This window comes from Podospora bellae-mahoneyi, chromosome 3, assembly GCF_035222275.1.
Source record: "Podospora bellae-mahoneyi strain CBS 112042 chromosome 3, whole genome shotgun sequence".
Taxonomy (NCBI): Eukaryota; Fungi; Ascomycota; class Sordariomycetes; order Sordariales; family Podosporaceae; genus Podospora; species Podospora bellae-mahoneyi.
Window position 1 is genome coordinate 1,784,625 of NC_085882.1, and position 14,017 is coordinate 1,798,641.

General features: G+C 54.8%; 4 protein-coding genes across 4 annotated transcripts; 2 read left to right on the forward strand and 2 right to left on the reverse strand.

Moving 5' to 3' along the window:
- Positions 1-267: 267 nt before the first annotated feature.
- On the forward strand, positions 268-4,175 carry VAM6 (Vacuolar morphogenesis protein 6; the record flags this gene model as incomplete). Its single annotated transcript, XM_062877665.1, has 5 exons — positions 268-667; positions 724-3,234; positions 3,296-3,404; positions 3,486-3,972; positions 4,020-4,175. The coding sequence occupies exons 1-5, from the start codon at positions 586-588 to the stop codon at positions 4,173-4,175; spliced, it is 3,345 nt and encodes a 1,114-aa protein (XP_062733461.1). The 5' UTR covers positions 268-585.
- Positions 4,176-4,229: 54 nt separating this feature from the next.
- On the reverse strand, positions 4,230-4,505 carry QC761_305225 (uncharacterized protein; the record flags this gene model as incomplete). The annotated part of the gene is made up of 1 exon (XM_062877666.1): positions 4,230-4,505. One exon carries the CDS (start codon positions 4,503-4,505, stop codon positions 4,230-4,232), a length of 276 nt encoding a protein of 91 aa, XP_062733462.1.
- A 640-nt stretch (positions 4,506-5,145) lies between these two features.
- Positions 5,146-8,187, forward strand: QC761_305230 (uncharacterized protein; the record flags this gene model as incomplete). The annotated part of the gene is given in 2 exon segments (XM_062877667.1): positions 5,146-8,101; positions 8,120-8,187. 2 exon segments carry the CDS (start codon positions 5,146-5,148, stop codon positions 8,185-8,187), a joined length of 3,024 nt encoding a protein of 1,007 aa, XP_062733463.1.
- Positions 8,188-8,763: 576 nt separating this feature from the next.
- On the reverse strand, positions 8,764-13,690 carry QC761_305240 (uncharacterized protein). Its single transcript, XM_062877668.1, is given in 6 exon segments — positions 8,764-9,146; positions 9,158-10,294; positions 10,352-10,966; positions 11,031-11,708; positions 11,808-12,070; positions 12,130-13,690. The coding sequence occupies 5 exon segments, from the start codon at positions 12,428-12,430 to the stop codon at positions 9,782-9,784; spliced, it is 2,370 nt and encodes a 789-aa protein (XP_062733464.1). The 5' UTR covers positions 12,431-13,690; the 3' UTR covers positions 8,764-9,146; positions 9,158-9,781.
- Positions 13,691-14,017: the final 327 nt, after the last annotated feature.

The window sequence follows — 14,017 nt, forward strand, 5'->3', positions numbered from 1 at the left end:
CCAAGCGTCTGTTACGTACTTTTTAGTGAGCATCACGAATGGTGACAGTCTCATCTCAGTTCCGGTACGCTGTGACTAATAAGATACCATTTGTATTTACCCCTTTTCACTGCCTCTCCTCCCATCAATAGTCCTATTGCTTGCCTGCTGCGAGGTGAAGTGTCATAAAAGTACGGAGTATTTAGTCCTGTCCAAGATATATCATCAACCCTAACCCTTATCACGCCCGCGCAATCACCTGCTGTCCCGCGAGCTATGCCTGACCTCCAACAATGCGCGTCATTCGCAGCTCTGGAGGTGTCTATTTTCTGTCTCTTCTACCGTGTTATAGCCTCCTCCGTCGCAGCTCCATGGCCCTCAAGTCTCCGCATTGATCCACCAGATTGTTGGGGGAAGCTGTTCTGTTCCTCTGGATATCGATGCTGCACATCCCCTCTCCACCACCGCGCCAGCTCAACACAGCGAGGAAGCTGGGTATCAATCTCCGCCCGGGAGAGCTAACACCGTAATCGCAAACCTATTACCACATCTCGCGCCCGGCGCGGCGCGCAAACACACACACAATAATAATAGCCGTCCGCCACGATGCTGTCCGCATTCACGGCTCGGCCCATCATCGAACTCAAGCAGCGGGACAAGTCCAAGATTGAGTCCATCTTGGCTTATGGTACACAGCTTCTTTACCACTGTTCTACTGGCATCTACTGATTCATATATTGACAGGCGACCGCGTGCTCGTCGGCCTCAACACCGGCTCCCTTCGAATCTACCGAGTAAACGACATCCCACCACCATCCGATCCCCCAAACCCCCCCTCCCAAACCTCCACCAGCCAACCCTCCCACGATGAACCACCACCACCACCACCACCACCACCACCACCCCAAAAACCAACCGACCTCCTCCGCGAGGTAGAAAAGTTCTCCCCCCGCGCCATCGAGCAGCTGGCCATCATCAAAGGAGCCAACACGCTAGTCTCCCTCTCAAACTACACCGTCTCCCTCCATGACCTCCAAACCTTCTCCCCCATCGAAGCTCCCCTCTCCAAAACAAAAAACGCCTCCACCTTCGCCGTAACAAGCAACGTAGTCCAGGACCCGTCAACAGGCGTCCCAGAGATCATCTCCAGGCTCGCCGTGGCTGTAAAACGCCGGTTGTTGCTCTGGTCATGGCAGGAGAGCGAGCTATCCCCCGATGTGACCGAGATACTACTCTCGGAATCAATCCGGTCACTAACCTGGGCAAACGCCACCAAGATCGTCTGCGGCATGAACGGCGGGTTTGTCATTGTAGATGTGGAGACGGGAAGTATAGAGGATATCGTCGGGCCAGGGGCGATCGGGACGACGGGAGGGGGGGGTGGGATGGGACGTTTCGGGTCGGTGAGCGCTACTGGGATGTCGTATATGGGATTGGGGAGTTACATCCCTAAGCCGCTGTCTACCAAGCTCGCGGAGGGCGGGTTGTTGCTGGCAAAGGATATCAATACTTTATTCATTGACGATTCCGGGAGGGCGCTGGAGAAGCATCAGATCCCGTGGCAGTCTGCGCCCGAGTCGATCGGGTACAGCTATCCATACATTCTGGCTCTGCAGCCGCCGGTGAAGGGGACGCTGGAGGTGCGCAACCCTGACACGCTGAGTCTACTGCAGACGATCAGTCTCCCTGGTGCGGCGGCTCTGCACTTCCCCCCACCGACGGTTAGTGTCCAGCACACAGGCAAGGGATTTCACGTCCTGAGCGATAGGGCAGTGTGGAAAATGGAAGCGACGGATTACGACTCACAGATTGACGAGCTGGTCAAGAACGGGAGGCTGGACGAAGCGATCAGTGTGCTCGGCATGCTAGAGGACGCCTTGTTGAAGAATAAGACTGAGACTATGAGGGAGGTCAAGATGCTAAAGGCGGAGGTGCTGTTTAAGCAAAAGAAATACAGGGAGTCGATGGACCTGTTCAGTGAAGACGAGGTGGATGCCCCGCCGGAAAGAGTCTTGAAGTTGTTTCCCAGGATTATTGCGGGGGATTTGTCGGGTGTGGAGGAGCAGGAGGAGCAGGAGGAGCAGGAGCAGGAGGAGGAGGAGGAGGAGGAGGAGGAGAAGAAGAAGAAGAAGAAGGATGATTCTGATCATGAGGGGAGTACAGTTGGGAAGCACTCGGAGCCGCAGGTTGTCGCCTCTCCTCCCAAGGCTGGCGGGGGGGGAGGAGGGGGGTTTGCAAAGTATCTGATGGGACATCGGAAGCAACAGCTTAATCCTGAGACTGCTTCTGTCGCCTCTTCGCGGCGGACAACACAGGATGATGACGCGGCTAGTGTTAGGGGGCGATCAAGCGAGGACCATCACTCACAGGAGGAGAAGGAAAAGGATTTGAAGAATGCGGTTCTGGAACTGAATTCTTATCTTGCTGGTGCCAGGGCGAGGTTGCAGAGGGTGATTGATCCTGCTACGGGGAAACTGAAGCCGAGGAGGGCCCGGTCGGAGACGCTCTCTGCCTCCCAGACGGCTGCTCAGGAGGATCTGACGCTTTCTTCGCGGCAGGTGGATGAGTCGGAGTTGCAGCTCGCGGCGGAGCTGCAGCACACGTTCAAGATTGTGGACACGACGCTGTTTAGGGCGTTCATGTACTCGCGTCCGCAGCTGGCGAGCTCGCTGTTTCGGATACCGAATTTTTGCGATCCGGATGTGGTGAATGAGAGGTTGGTGGAGCATAATCGATTCAATGAGCTGGTTGACTTTTTCTATGGCAAGAAACTTCATCGGGAGGCGTTGAATCTCTTGAGGAAGTTTGGGAGCTGTCCGGAGCCGGATGAGGCGGCGCCGGGCTTGCATGGGCCGCAGAGGACAGTGGGGTATCTGCAGGGGTTGCCGCCGGAGATGATTGATGTTATCTTGGAGTTTTCCGAGTGGACGCTGAGGAAGGACCCGGGGTTGGGGATGGAGGTTTTTTTGGCGGATACGGAGAATGCGGAGACGTTGCCGCGGGAGAGGGTGGTGGAGTTTTTGAGGGGGGTTGATGTGGCGTTGGAGACGAGGTATTTGGAGCATGTCGTTGGGGAGCTGGGGGATGGGACGCCCGAGTTTCATAATCGGTTGGTGGAACTGTTTGTGGTGCAGCTGAAGGAGGGGAAGAAGAAGGATGGGGAGTGGGAGGGGTTGATGGGGAGGTTGGTGAGGTTTTTGAGGGAGAGCAGGCAGTATAGCTTGGGAAGGGCGTTGAGCTGGATTCCGAAGGAGGGTGAGTAACTGGTCTGGCAACCTGTTTTTTTCATGGTTGGGGATGCTAATGATGGCGACAGATCCCTCCTTTTATGAGGCTCATGCGGTGGTTCTCAGCAACATGGGACAGCACAGGCAGGCGCTGGTGATATATGTCTTCAAGATGAAGGACTATGCCAAGGCAGAGGAGTATGTTTCTCGTGTTCCCCATCCCAAAAAAAAAAAAAAAAAAAAAAAAAAAAAAAAAGTCCCTTGAACTAACAAGCACAGATACTGCAACCACATCCACAAGACACAAGACCTCCCCCCCTCTTCGTCTCCTGACCAAAACGACACCGACAACGCCGACCAGCCCTCCATCTACCACACCCTCTTGTCACTCTACCTCCGCCCACCTAGACCTCACGAGCCCAACCTTGGACCTGCGCTGGATCTCCTCTCAAAACATGGCTCCCGTCTGCCAGCTACTTCGACCTTATCGCTTGTGCCAGATGATCTGCCTGTCGCGCAACTGGAATCGTATTTCCGCGGCAGGATGAGGAGCGCGAATTCAATGGTCAACGAGACGAGGGTGGTGGCTGGGCTGAGGAGGACAAGCCACTTGGCGGCCCAGGCATTGTTGTACCTGGGAGATGGGATACCGGGGGGTCAGGCGGGGAGGAACAGGAGGGTGGTTGTTGGGGAGGAGAGGATGTGTGGGGGGTGTCATAAAAGGTTGGGGAGGAGTGTGGTGGCGGTTTTGCCGGACAATAGGGTGGTGCACTATGGTTGTTTGGGGAGGGTGACTGGGGGGAAGGGGGAAAGGCCGATGAGTCCGGGGAGTGTCAGGTCGGGGGAGGGGGGGGGGTTGAAGAATTGGGGGAGGGTTTGAACTGTAGTTTTATTAGAGAAGGTAGTTGTAGAAAGTTGAGTGGGGAGGGGAGGGGGGGCACACCATTATTCACCCCTCTGTTCGTTTAAAAACTTGTGATTATTATTCTGTTGATATATGTGGTTGTTTGTTTTTATTTATGCTCAATCCTCCTCGACGACCTCCTCTCCGTAGTTCTCCTCCTCTTTCTTGTCCACCGCAGCTGTTCCAGCGCGGGCGTTGTCTTCTTCCATTCTTTGGGTGAGCTCCTTGTTGATGGTGGCTTGGAGGGAGTGGACCGAGTCCCGGAGCTGGGAGAGGGATTGCTGCTTGGCTTTTACCGCACCGGTCGAGGTGGGGGTTGTTTGGGGGAGGGAGAGGGTGAAGGGGGCGTTGGTTTCGGAGGTGTAGGTGGCTGTGATGGCGGCTGGGTTTGACATTTTGAGAGCTGGGGACGGAGTGCTGTGTGGTGAGTGGTGAGGTATTGGTGGTGGTGACGGTGATGGAGGGGGTCGAGGTTTGAAAATGGTGGGACTCCAGGATGAGTGCCGAGAATTGCCCCGCCTGGGGTGGGTGGGTTATTGGGAGTGTGCTGGGGTTGTGACAACGCTTCAGGAACAAGGCAGAGATGATGAGACGGCAGAGTATAGAGAAAATATATGCTGCTTCGCACATGAAATTGACATCAAAACTGTTGTGTGGTGGTTGGTGAAGATAGTTTGACTGAAAGTGAGACTTGGGGTTAGGGTTCTCTGTGGCGGTCCCCAGCTCAGCTGAATACCCGCTCTTCAGATCACTTCCGTCATCTGCAGCAGGGGTCCTGGAACGCAGACGCTTGTGAAAGGCTTGTTGCTACGACCTGTTTACAGGGCAGAGTTCTCCAATCCAAAAAAGGTACCTATTCTCCGATTCAAGAAGATACCTATTCTTCGACTCTCCGATTCTTTACTCCCTCACTCACACACTCACTCACTCGGGGGCAGCCAAGATGTAACACATCCTGGCCCATGATCCCCAGCACAAAACACAGCTCGAAACCGACTACTGCCAAAGGCATCATCTTACCTTAAACCTTACCCCATGCAGCCATCCAGATCCACAGGGACCCCAGGGAGCTTCTCACCCCTTCCTGGGGGGTCCAGTCCCGACCTGCCACGACCGAGACCACCACCACCATCACGACGGCAAGAGTCGGCGACGTCGACGTCCACAGCCGACGACCTGAACATACCCAAGGCCCGTCCCGCCGCCGCGCCGTCGCCCACGCCCATCTACACCAGCTTCACCAACAACAGCAGCACCACCAGCCTACAAAACTTCTCACGACCTACCCTATCCACCGCCGCCGCCGCCGCCGCCGCCGCCCGGTCCTACTCTCCCGCCACCGCAGAGACAATATCACGAAACGGGCCCTCACCCTTGACACTCCCGCCCTCGTCGTCGGCAACATCCCCAGCAGCATCATCCACCTTCTCGTCAAGGGTCGTCTCCCACGCGCGCAAGAACTCGCAGAATGCGGGCATGTTTGAGCCTACTCTACCTTCAACCAGCACCTCGAACCTCTCCCAAGTCGTCGTCGGCTTGCATCACCAGCCCTCTCCCAAAATAAGCCCGACGCCTCCTCACAGGGAAATGTCAGCGAGCCAAATCGCCGCCCAAGCGGCAGTGATGAGCCACCAGCAAAACCAGCAACAACAACAACAACAACAACAACAACAACAAAGAAACCAATCCCCCCACAACAACCGCCAACGATCATCCACCCTACCAATGCCAAACTCATCAGAAACAGAACCACCACCCCCCCCAGCCAAAAGAGTAAGCGGCGGACCGACAACAATGAACCCCCCACCACCACCACCAGTCCTCAGCCTCACCGAAGCGAGCGGTCCGAGAGAAAACGCCTTTGGGGGGCAGACATATCACAACGGGCTACTAGGAAATCACACGCTCGCCGCAACAGCAGCAGCCAACCTCGTCTTTCCCCGATCGGCGCAAACCTCCCCGGGTCTACAACAATCCAGCATGCCTCCTCCCCCTCCCCCAGCGAGCGAGAAACCCCCCAAGCCGGAAAAATCCAAAGTCCCCAAACTCTTCTCCCGCCCCGTCAAAATCGGCAGCAGCAAAAGCAGCTCCGACGTGAAGGAGAAGCCGCTGCCCAGTCCAGGCAAGGGGGGTCTGCCCCATCCGTTTGCGGGGTTGCAGAGAGGAAACTTCAGCACCACGAGTCTGGAGTCAATGACGACGACGACGACGACAACGACGGGGGGGGGGCAGCAGCAGGGGGGTGGGGGGTTGTACAGTCTGTCCAATTCGAGTGTGGCGACGATACGTCCTGCTGGTGAGGAGGGGAGCAAGGAAAAGGAAAAGGAGAAGAGGCACCATTTCTTGTCGAGGCAGAAAAACAAGCTGAAGGATGAGTACCATTTGCCGTTGAGCTCGGCGATGAGTAATTCGAGGCCTACGGATCCGAGCGCGCCGAGTAGTTTGTATAATTTCAACATACCGCAGAGTCCGATGGCGGGGTCGGTTGGGGGGTTTAAGAGTGGGTTGGATTTGAGGCATGGGGGACGGGCGTTGAGGGAGAAGAAGAATAAGACTGCTGCGAGCGAGGAGAAGGGGGATGATGCTAGTAGTTCTGGGGTTGGGAGTGAGTGGCCTGGAGGAGGCGGGAGTGTTATTTCGGGCGGGGGAGGATCAGGGGGAGGGGGAGGAGGGTCGAGCAGTGTTACGGCGCCGAGTTTGTATTTGAACGAGCCGTTTGACAGTCACAAGTACGGGCTGAACAACATGACGCATGATGATGCGTGGCCGTTTCTAAAGGCAAAGTTGTTGGTTGTGTTTGAGGCGGAGGATTTGAGGTTGCCAGTGGAGGATATCAACCGGGTGGTGACGATGCATATACAGTGGTGCTTACTGAGGAGGAGTCCGAATTTGATCGTGGACGATTTGAGGGAGCTGTTGACAACGGGGTTTTCGAGTTTGGATCAGACGTTGAGGAAGACGCCGGAGGATAAGCTGATTCCGTTGCTGGTGGAGCTTTGGATCTTCACTTTTACTGTGATCCTGCCCTATATGCAGGCGGTTTTCTTGCCACTGGATCTGGAGTTTGCGGGGAATGGGCCGTTGATGACGGCGGAACAGGCGAGGGATTTTTGGGGGGGTGTACCGACCTCTTCCACTACCAAGTCATCACCTCCGGGGTCGGAACCGGCCGTCTCCCCGGCTTCGTCGGTGCTTGAGGTGAGGAGGTTGGTCCTCCTTGCTTTTAGGGACATTGTCATACTGCCTCGGTACGACACCCTCAAGTCAATGTTCTCTCGTCTGTCCCTCGAATTCCTCCCCCAGATTCTGGCGAGCAACGCCCTCGCCTCCCCACCGCTGCCGATTCCAAGCCCGGGATTTCACAACCAGGGGATTGCCTCCCAGCTGTCTGGCTCGCCAGGGGGTGGTGGTGGGAGTGATGCCTACTTGGTGTCGAGCAGTTCGTTACCGACAGCGCTGAAGGGGAGTGCCCCGCTTGATCCGGCGACTGCGTCTTACAATTCCACCACCACCACCCTGTTTGGGGAGGGTTCCATCGCTGGTAACCGCTCCCGCGCCATATCCAACGTTTCGTACGGAAGCGACGGCGCGGTAACGAATCAGTTCTCGAGACCGTTCACACCCTCGAGCCTCAACGCGTTGGGTGTGGTGGGCGGGGTCGGGGCTGGGGTGGGCGGTGCGTCGGTTTTGTCTTCTGGTCTGGCGGCGATGACGCATGCACCGCCGCCGCCGTCCGGGGTTCATCACAGTCTTAGGGATCAGAATGTGGAGGACAGTAAGCAGGTTACCGAGTTGGGGGGGAGGATGTTGCAGTGTATGTCTGTGTTGGCGTCGATTGGGGTTGGGGGTGGGATTGGGGAGGGGCAACAAGAAGAGGAAGAAGGGAACAGGAAGGTGGAGGAGTTGGGGAAGTTGTTGAAGTTGAATTGGTTAGGGAGGGGGAGGACGGGGAGGAATAGGAGGGGGTTGGTTGGGGGACGGGTGAAGAGGGGGGGGTTGGTGACGGGAGGGGGGATGGGGTTGGGGTTGGGTATTGAGGGGGGGATTAGGGAGGAGGGCGTTGTTGGGCGAGGTTGAGAGAGGGGGGAGAATATGATACCATGGGTCTTTTGGCGTTGGAAGGAAAGAGTACACCTTACTGTATGGGCTTGGGATGGGAATTTTTATGGGCCTGGTTTTGATGGTTGGTGGAAGGGGGGGGCGCTGGAAAATAAGGATGGGGGAACAGGGATAATTCCCTTATACAGAGTTACTTAAGGTACCTATACATAGAGGAAGCGAACAAAAGATTATGAGTAGACCTTTTTTTAAAGGTGAATTGTAGAAAGAGTACTACTCATACTACTACCACTCCTACTACTACTACTACTACTACTACTGTCGATATGGCTATATGATGTGTGTGTAAAGCGAGAATAGATGCAGGGCAGTGAACAAAGACATAGTACAACAAGGTTCTTCTCTTTCTCGGCATTGATACAAAGCAAACCACACTTAGAAAGTGTAAAACAAAAAGAGAAGAAGACTCTTTGCTTTCCCACCTCCTTGAATCTCCTTTTACCCGGAAAACAAAAACAGACTTTTATCTACACGTGCGCCATGTTTTTTTTTTTTTTTTTTTTTTGCCTATTTGGTATCTTGAACTGCAGAACCCTCCTTGGGGTTTGGAATATAAAAACAAGAAAAGGATGATAGTGTATAGGGGTATTTTTATTTAGGGTGACGTATTCAAAATCCAAAAGCAAAGAGTTAGAACTCAACAAAAATCTGGGTTTCTCCCTCCGTCTCTGTTTTGACTGGGAATTTAGGGCAAAACACAAAGATACTGCTGCGTGGTTATATAATATAAAACCTTCAAAACCCAAAGCCACACCACACAGCTCACAAACACTATATTCAAAAACAATTTCATCAACTTCGGCCCAAACCAAATATTCTCCTTTTTTATAGGACAAGTCAAGAGGGACATGCAAGATAATGATGTGGACGACAACAACAACAAACAACAACTAATGTAGGTAACCTAACCCTCCCCCCCCCGTCCTCCCGGCCCTTCCCTCCTCACCCATGCCCAAAGAAATTAAAATAACGATTCCTCCCCTCAATTGACACCCAGTATAGGAAAACCACAGTTTCAACAAGCGAAAACAATAATCATTTGACATCACTTCCCGCTGCTTTGCTCAAACTTTCTTTCTTATTGTGCAAGAAAAACCAAAAAAGGGGGGTGTATAAAACACAAACGCCCCACGTTTCCTAGTTACCAATAAAAAAAAGGAACAAGCAAGAGCAGCAGCAGCAAAATTCCAAATTCCCCCCAAAAAAAACAAGACAACCAGATATCACAAAAACAAAAAAAGCAAACCAAAAGCAGTCAAGACGCCTCGACACCACCGCCAAGTCAGAGAGAGAGAGAGCCAATATAGCAAGCCCATCCGTACACAATTCCCATACACATGCCCTCCCTTTTCACCCCTCCTCTTACCCCCCCTCCCAAATCCAAGTTGCGCCAGCCGCCCAGGAAAAGTGGAAGCGGACAAAACAACAAATTAGACACAAAAAGCTTTTAAGCTCATCCCAGCCCGCCCTTTCCCCAGGAAACACATTAAGCTGTTTTTGATGACGAGAAGACACGAACCAAAAAGAAAAAACGGAAGAAAAAAAGACAACCTCATGCTGGGTTGCCCTTCATCCGCTTTTGCATCCTCGGTGTTGGGGGTTGTTTTCCCTTTCCTGGGATCCCAACCCCGTTCATCTGAGGGGTGCCCATGGCGCCCGGTGTTGGGGCAGACTGAGGGGTATCTTCTTCCTTCACTGTCGACCTTCTCCTCTTGTTACCTTGAGCAGGTGATGTGTTGGCGCTGGGGCCGCTCGAGCTAGTTCCTGGCTGGCTCATCTGGTGCTGCATCACGGGTGCCGCAAGCTGCCCGGGCGCCGGGCTGTTCACCACGTGCGGAGATCCTGGCAGTCCAATATTGGCCATGGCCGGGCTGGCACCCATGGGGAACTGGCCAAAACTGGGAGTCCTTGGCCCGCCCTGGGGCATTGGTTGCCCATTCATCCCTTGATGGGCACCCGAGTTGATCCGGCTGACATACTGCTCCATGGCGGCATAGGGCGCAATCCCAGGGTGGGCATGGAAGAAGTCGAATAACGGCGTCATTTGACCCATGATCTCCGACATCTTTGAGAACAGGCATGTTAGCATTGGACTATTCAGAGTCACCGGAGATCATCATACCTCAAGAAACTGATACACGTGCCCCGGCACTGCTCTTCCTGGACTGACATACGAGTCCGGAAGCTCAAGATCTGGCGGGGGGCCTGCAGGGGTCTTGAGTTGCTTCGTCTTGTTTTTCTTGTTCATTTCCGGAGATTGCTTGTTGTCTGGTGAGTTGAGAGCATGCCACTCCTTGACCCAGTTGTGGGCCGGCCGAGCGGCTTGAATAACCATGCTTCGGGGCACAAATTCCTCGAAATCTGTCGTGATGAACTCAAACAGCTCGAACTTTTGCTCACTGTCAAATGAGGCCCGCAGAATGCCGTCGGCAACCACGTGGCAGTTTTGATCAAAACGGTAGATGAGGCTGGCCTTGGTGTTCTCAATGAAGTGACAGTCGTTTGGTAACGCACGGTCGGTTGTGCCCTTTGCCATGATCAACTGCATCGTCTTTACCCCGCTGTCGAAGTGGGAGTGGAAGTAGCGGGGAAGAGCGGGATACTGAATCTCATACGGCTTTTCCACCGGACCCTCGGCCGTCCTCTCCAGCAGGGTGTGCTTGAAGACACCTTTCTGCGAGAAGAACATTTTGACAAAATCTTCCCAGTAGCTCAAATCATCCGAACCCTTTGGCCCCTGATGAGTGACGGGTTAGCTAACGTGAACATTGACCCGCATTCCTTTACGTGCGAGAACATACCGGGAAGCCACTCAGATGCTCGCTGAACTGCATCAACTTTAGCAAGCATTGCCCTTTCAGTTCCATTCCGTTGCGCTTTTGCTGCTGCTGTTGCTGCTGCTGCATCATGGCCAGGCCAGCGGCCTGCTGTTGATTGTGGACTGCTTGCGCCTGAGCCTGGACAGCTTGAGCCTGGGCGGCTTGCGCTTGAACCTGGGCCTGGGCAGCGTGTTGGGCTTGGGCCACCAGTTGGACTTGTTGAATTGGTTGACCCTGCGTAGTCTGCGGTGTTTGGGGTGGGGCGTGGGGTTGCTGCTGAGGATTTGGTTGTGGCGTAGGACCTTGGGTAGGCGCCGGAGTCGGTGCTTGCCCGTTGGGCCCGGCTTGTGATGGAGTAGCTTGCCGCTGTGGCTGGCCTGGTTGCTGTGGTGGTTGCTGCTGCTGTGGTTGCTGCTGCTGTGGCTGCTGAGGTTGTTGTTGACCTTGCTGGGCCGCCTGTTGTTGAGCGGCCTGTTGCTGGACCTGCTGGGCTGCCTGTTGCTGGGCCTGCTGGGCTTGCTGTTGCATGGCGGCCATTTGGGCTTGTTGGGAAATGATTGCCTGTGGGTTCATCTGCCCATGGTTCGGGTTGTTCTGCATCTGGTTAAGCTGCTGTTGGTGCTGCTGCTGAAGGGCGATCTGCTGGGCCATGTTGACGTGCTGTTGCCGTTGCGTTAGCATCTACTTCTTCCAGAGCACCTACACATTTCTCCAGCCGCGTCGGGCCTTATATCGTGGTAATCAGGAGTGTATCCTTACGTTCATGGATTGAGCCTGTTGGTGTTGAGCTAGCTGTGTTTGTTGAAGGTGTGCGGGGAGAGGTACCGGCATCCTCCTCATTGCTGCGATATGAGCAGGGTTCATCTGATTCATCTGTCCCAGCGGTATGCCAATGGGTACTTGGCCCAGGTTGTTGTATTGACCAGCTTGCTGTATCATGGCAGCCCGTTGCCGTTGCTGCAGCTGGAGCTCGGCCAGCCTTTGCTGCTGTTGTAGTTGCTGCAAAGCTGGGTTGTGGGCGTCTACACAGGCTGGTCAGTACTTGTCTCTACCGTGTGGGAGATGATGCGAGATGACATACAAATGCCAGCAGACATTTGCTGTTGCTGGTATAGTTGTGCTTGCGCTGGGTTCAAATGCGGCATGCCGTGGGGACCAGGATGACCGGCGCCCGGCGGCATGCCACCCCCCATGAGAGCGGCGGCGTTCATTTGGGGACCGGGACCCGACACGCCCATGTGTCCCATCATGTTGTGCGGTATTCCTGCTTGTGTCGCGCCCGGTTGACTGGGGTTGTGGGCCATGCCAGGAGCCATGGGGTGGCCGGGAGGAGCACCTGGATGTTGCTGCATCCCACCGGGGTGCGCCTGAAAGGCCATCATCTCCGGAGCAGCCGATTACCCACGGCGTGGATATCGACGTTTTGTCCCTCCGCGTTATCGCATGCGAGGTAAGGAAGAGGTCTGGTGGCGGGCAGTCACCTAACCTAACGCGGACAGCGGTAGTGGGTGGTGGTGCGCGCGCGTGCCGGCTAGACGGTGCGATCGCCTGGGCGTCGAGGCCCGTCGTTATCGGGGTCGGGGATGTTGTGCGGGCGATTGCGACGGGCTAGATAGCAATAGGATGATGTTATGTAGGAGTGTGTGATATGGGCGGAACCTGTCGCGAGTGGTGCGACGCCCCCAAAAAAGCAATGACCAAAGGATCAGCGGCACCAAGAAGATGCTGGGCGGCCGCGGACAATAAAAATTACAGCGACAGAACGTTGGGCAGGCGTTTGGGCGTTCAACGGGCGAAGTCGACTCTTTTGCTGCTGGCTGCTGCGGCGGCGGCGACGACGTGTCGTGGACAGAGGTGGTGAATTGTGGAGTTCCAGGTTTGGTTGCAGGACGGGGGGTTGGGAGTGGTGGGAGCGAGTCTCTTCTCTTTCGTGAAAGAGTTGCCCGATTGAAAATTGATTAGTACCGGCAGCACGTCAAATCTCTCCGCCGTCGCAAGACCAAGACCCTGTTCCCTGTGCCGCCAGCAATTCGTTACAAGTATAATATTTAAAAAGTAGGAAGAATGAGTGATTTGTTCACAGAAATCATGACAGAAGGGCAAGAGGGCAGAGGGCAGACGCAGACGCAGAGGCAGAGGCAGAGAGGGACACCTGAAAAAGAGTGGGAACGGGGAACTCTCAGGGGAGCCGAAGTGTTGCAGACAGAGGTGCAGACGGTGAGGCGTTGGAGGGTCGCAGAGGGAGAGAGATCCTGGGCACCGATCAGGACCAAGCTGCAAGAGCCAGAGCGTTCGAATGCTGAGACCCAGTTGGGGGATTCGGCCAGCCTTTTAGAGCGGGAGCCTATTCCCGATACAGCGAAATCGCACACTCTGATTGGTCACCGGACAGCGAGATGTGCGCTTATCGGGGCTGGCTTGGGCCATTTCTGTCAAGGGTCGTAGTTAATCCGTTCCGTTGTGGCGGTTAGATGCAATTCGGATGTAACCTAACCTGCGAGGAGCGCAACCTCGTCTGGCCCAAGGTCACCGCTCACGCATGACCCGAAATGCCAAAGTAAAATATCATCGTGTCTCAGGTGTCCCCTCCAAGAAGCATCAAGGTGTTGTTTTGTAGCCATCACCATATTTGGGGATGCTCTCTTTCAGCCACGGATTGTGCCGCTTCGCGATTCAGCATGCAGCTATTTTTGGGGCGCGATTGCAGGCAAGCATCTTTATCACGTGACTCGGTACACGGAAGTAAAAGCGGCCCCACCCTCTCCCTGAGGCTGCCCCACTGATCCACCCAAAAATTTCCTTATCGCTATCTGACCATTGGGTATTTCTTCAACTTCCGCAGCAGCTTTGACTCAATTCTCTTCTTCCACCAACCAACTCCCCAACCAGCACACTTCCAGCCCTGGCTCTGCTCTCCTGGCAAGCCGTGAGAGCGACTCTCGACTCGTCGACTGCACTCGCAACGCAAT

Bases quoted from the DNA above. Each gene is read 5' to 3' on its own strand.
- QC761_305240 (XM_062877668.1), bottom strand. From the start codon at position 12,430: ATGATGGCCTTTCAGGCGCACCCCGGTGGGATGCAGCAACATCCAGGT. The intron at 12,071-12,129 runs GTATGTCATCTC...CAGCCTGTGTAG, and splicing joins GCAAATGTCTGCTGGCATTT to ACGCCCACAACCCAGCTTTG. The intron at 11,709-11,807 runs GTAAGGATACAC...CAACGGCAACAG, and splicing joins AACAGGCTCAATCCATGAAC to CACGTCAACATGGCCCAGCA.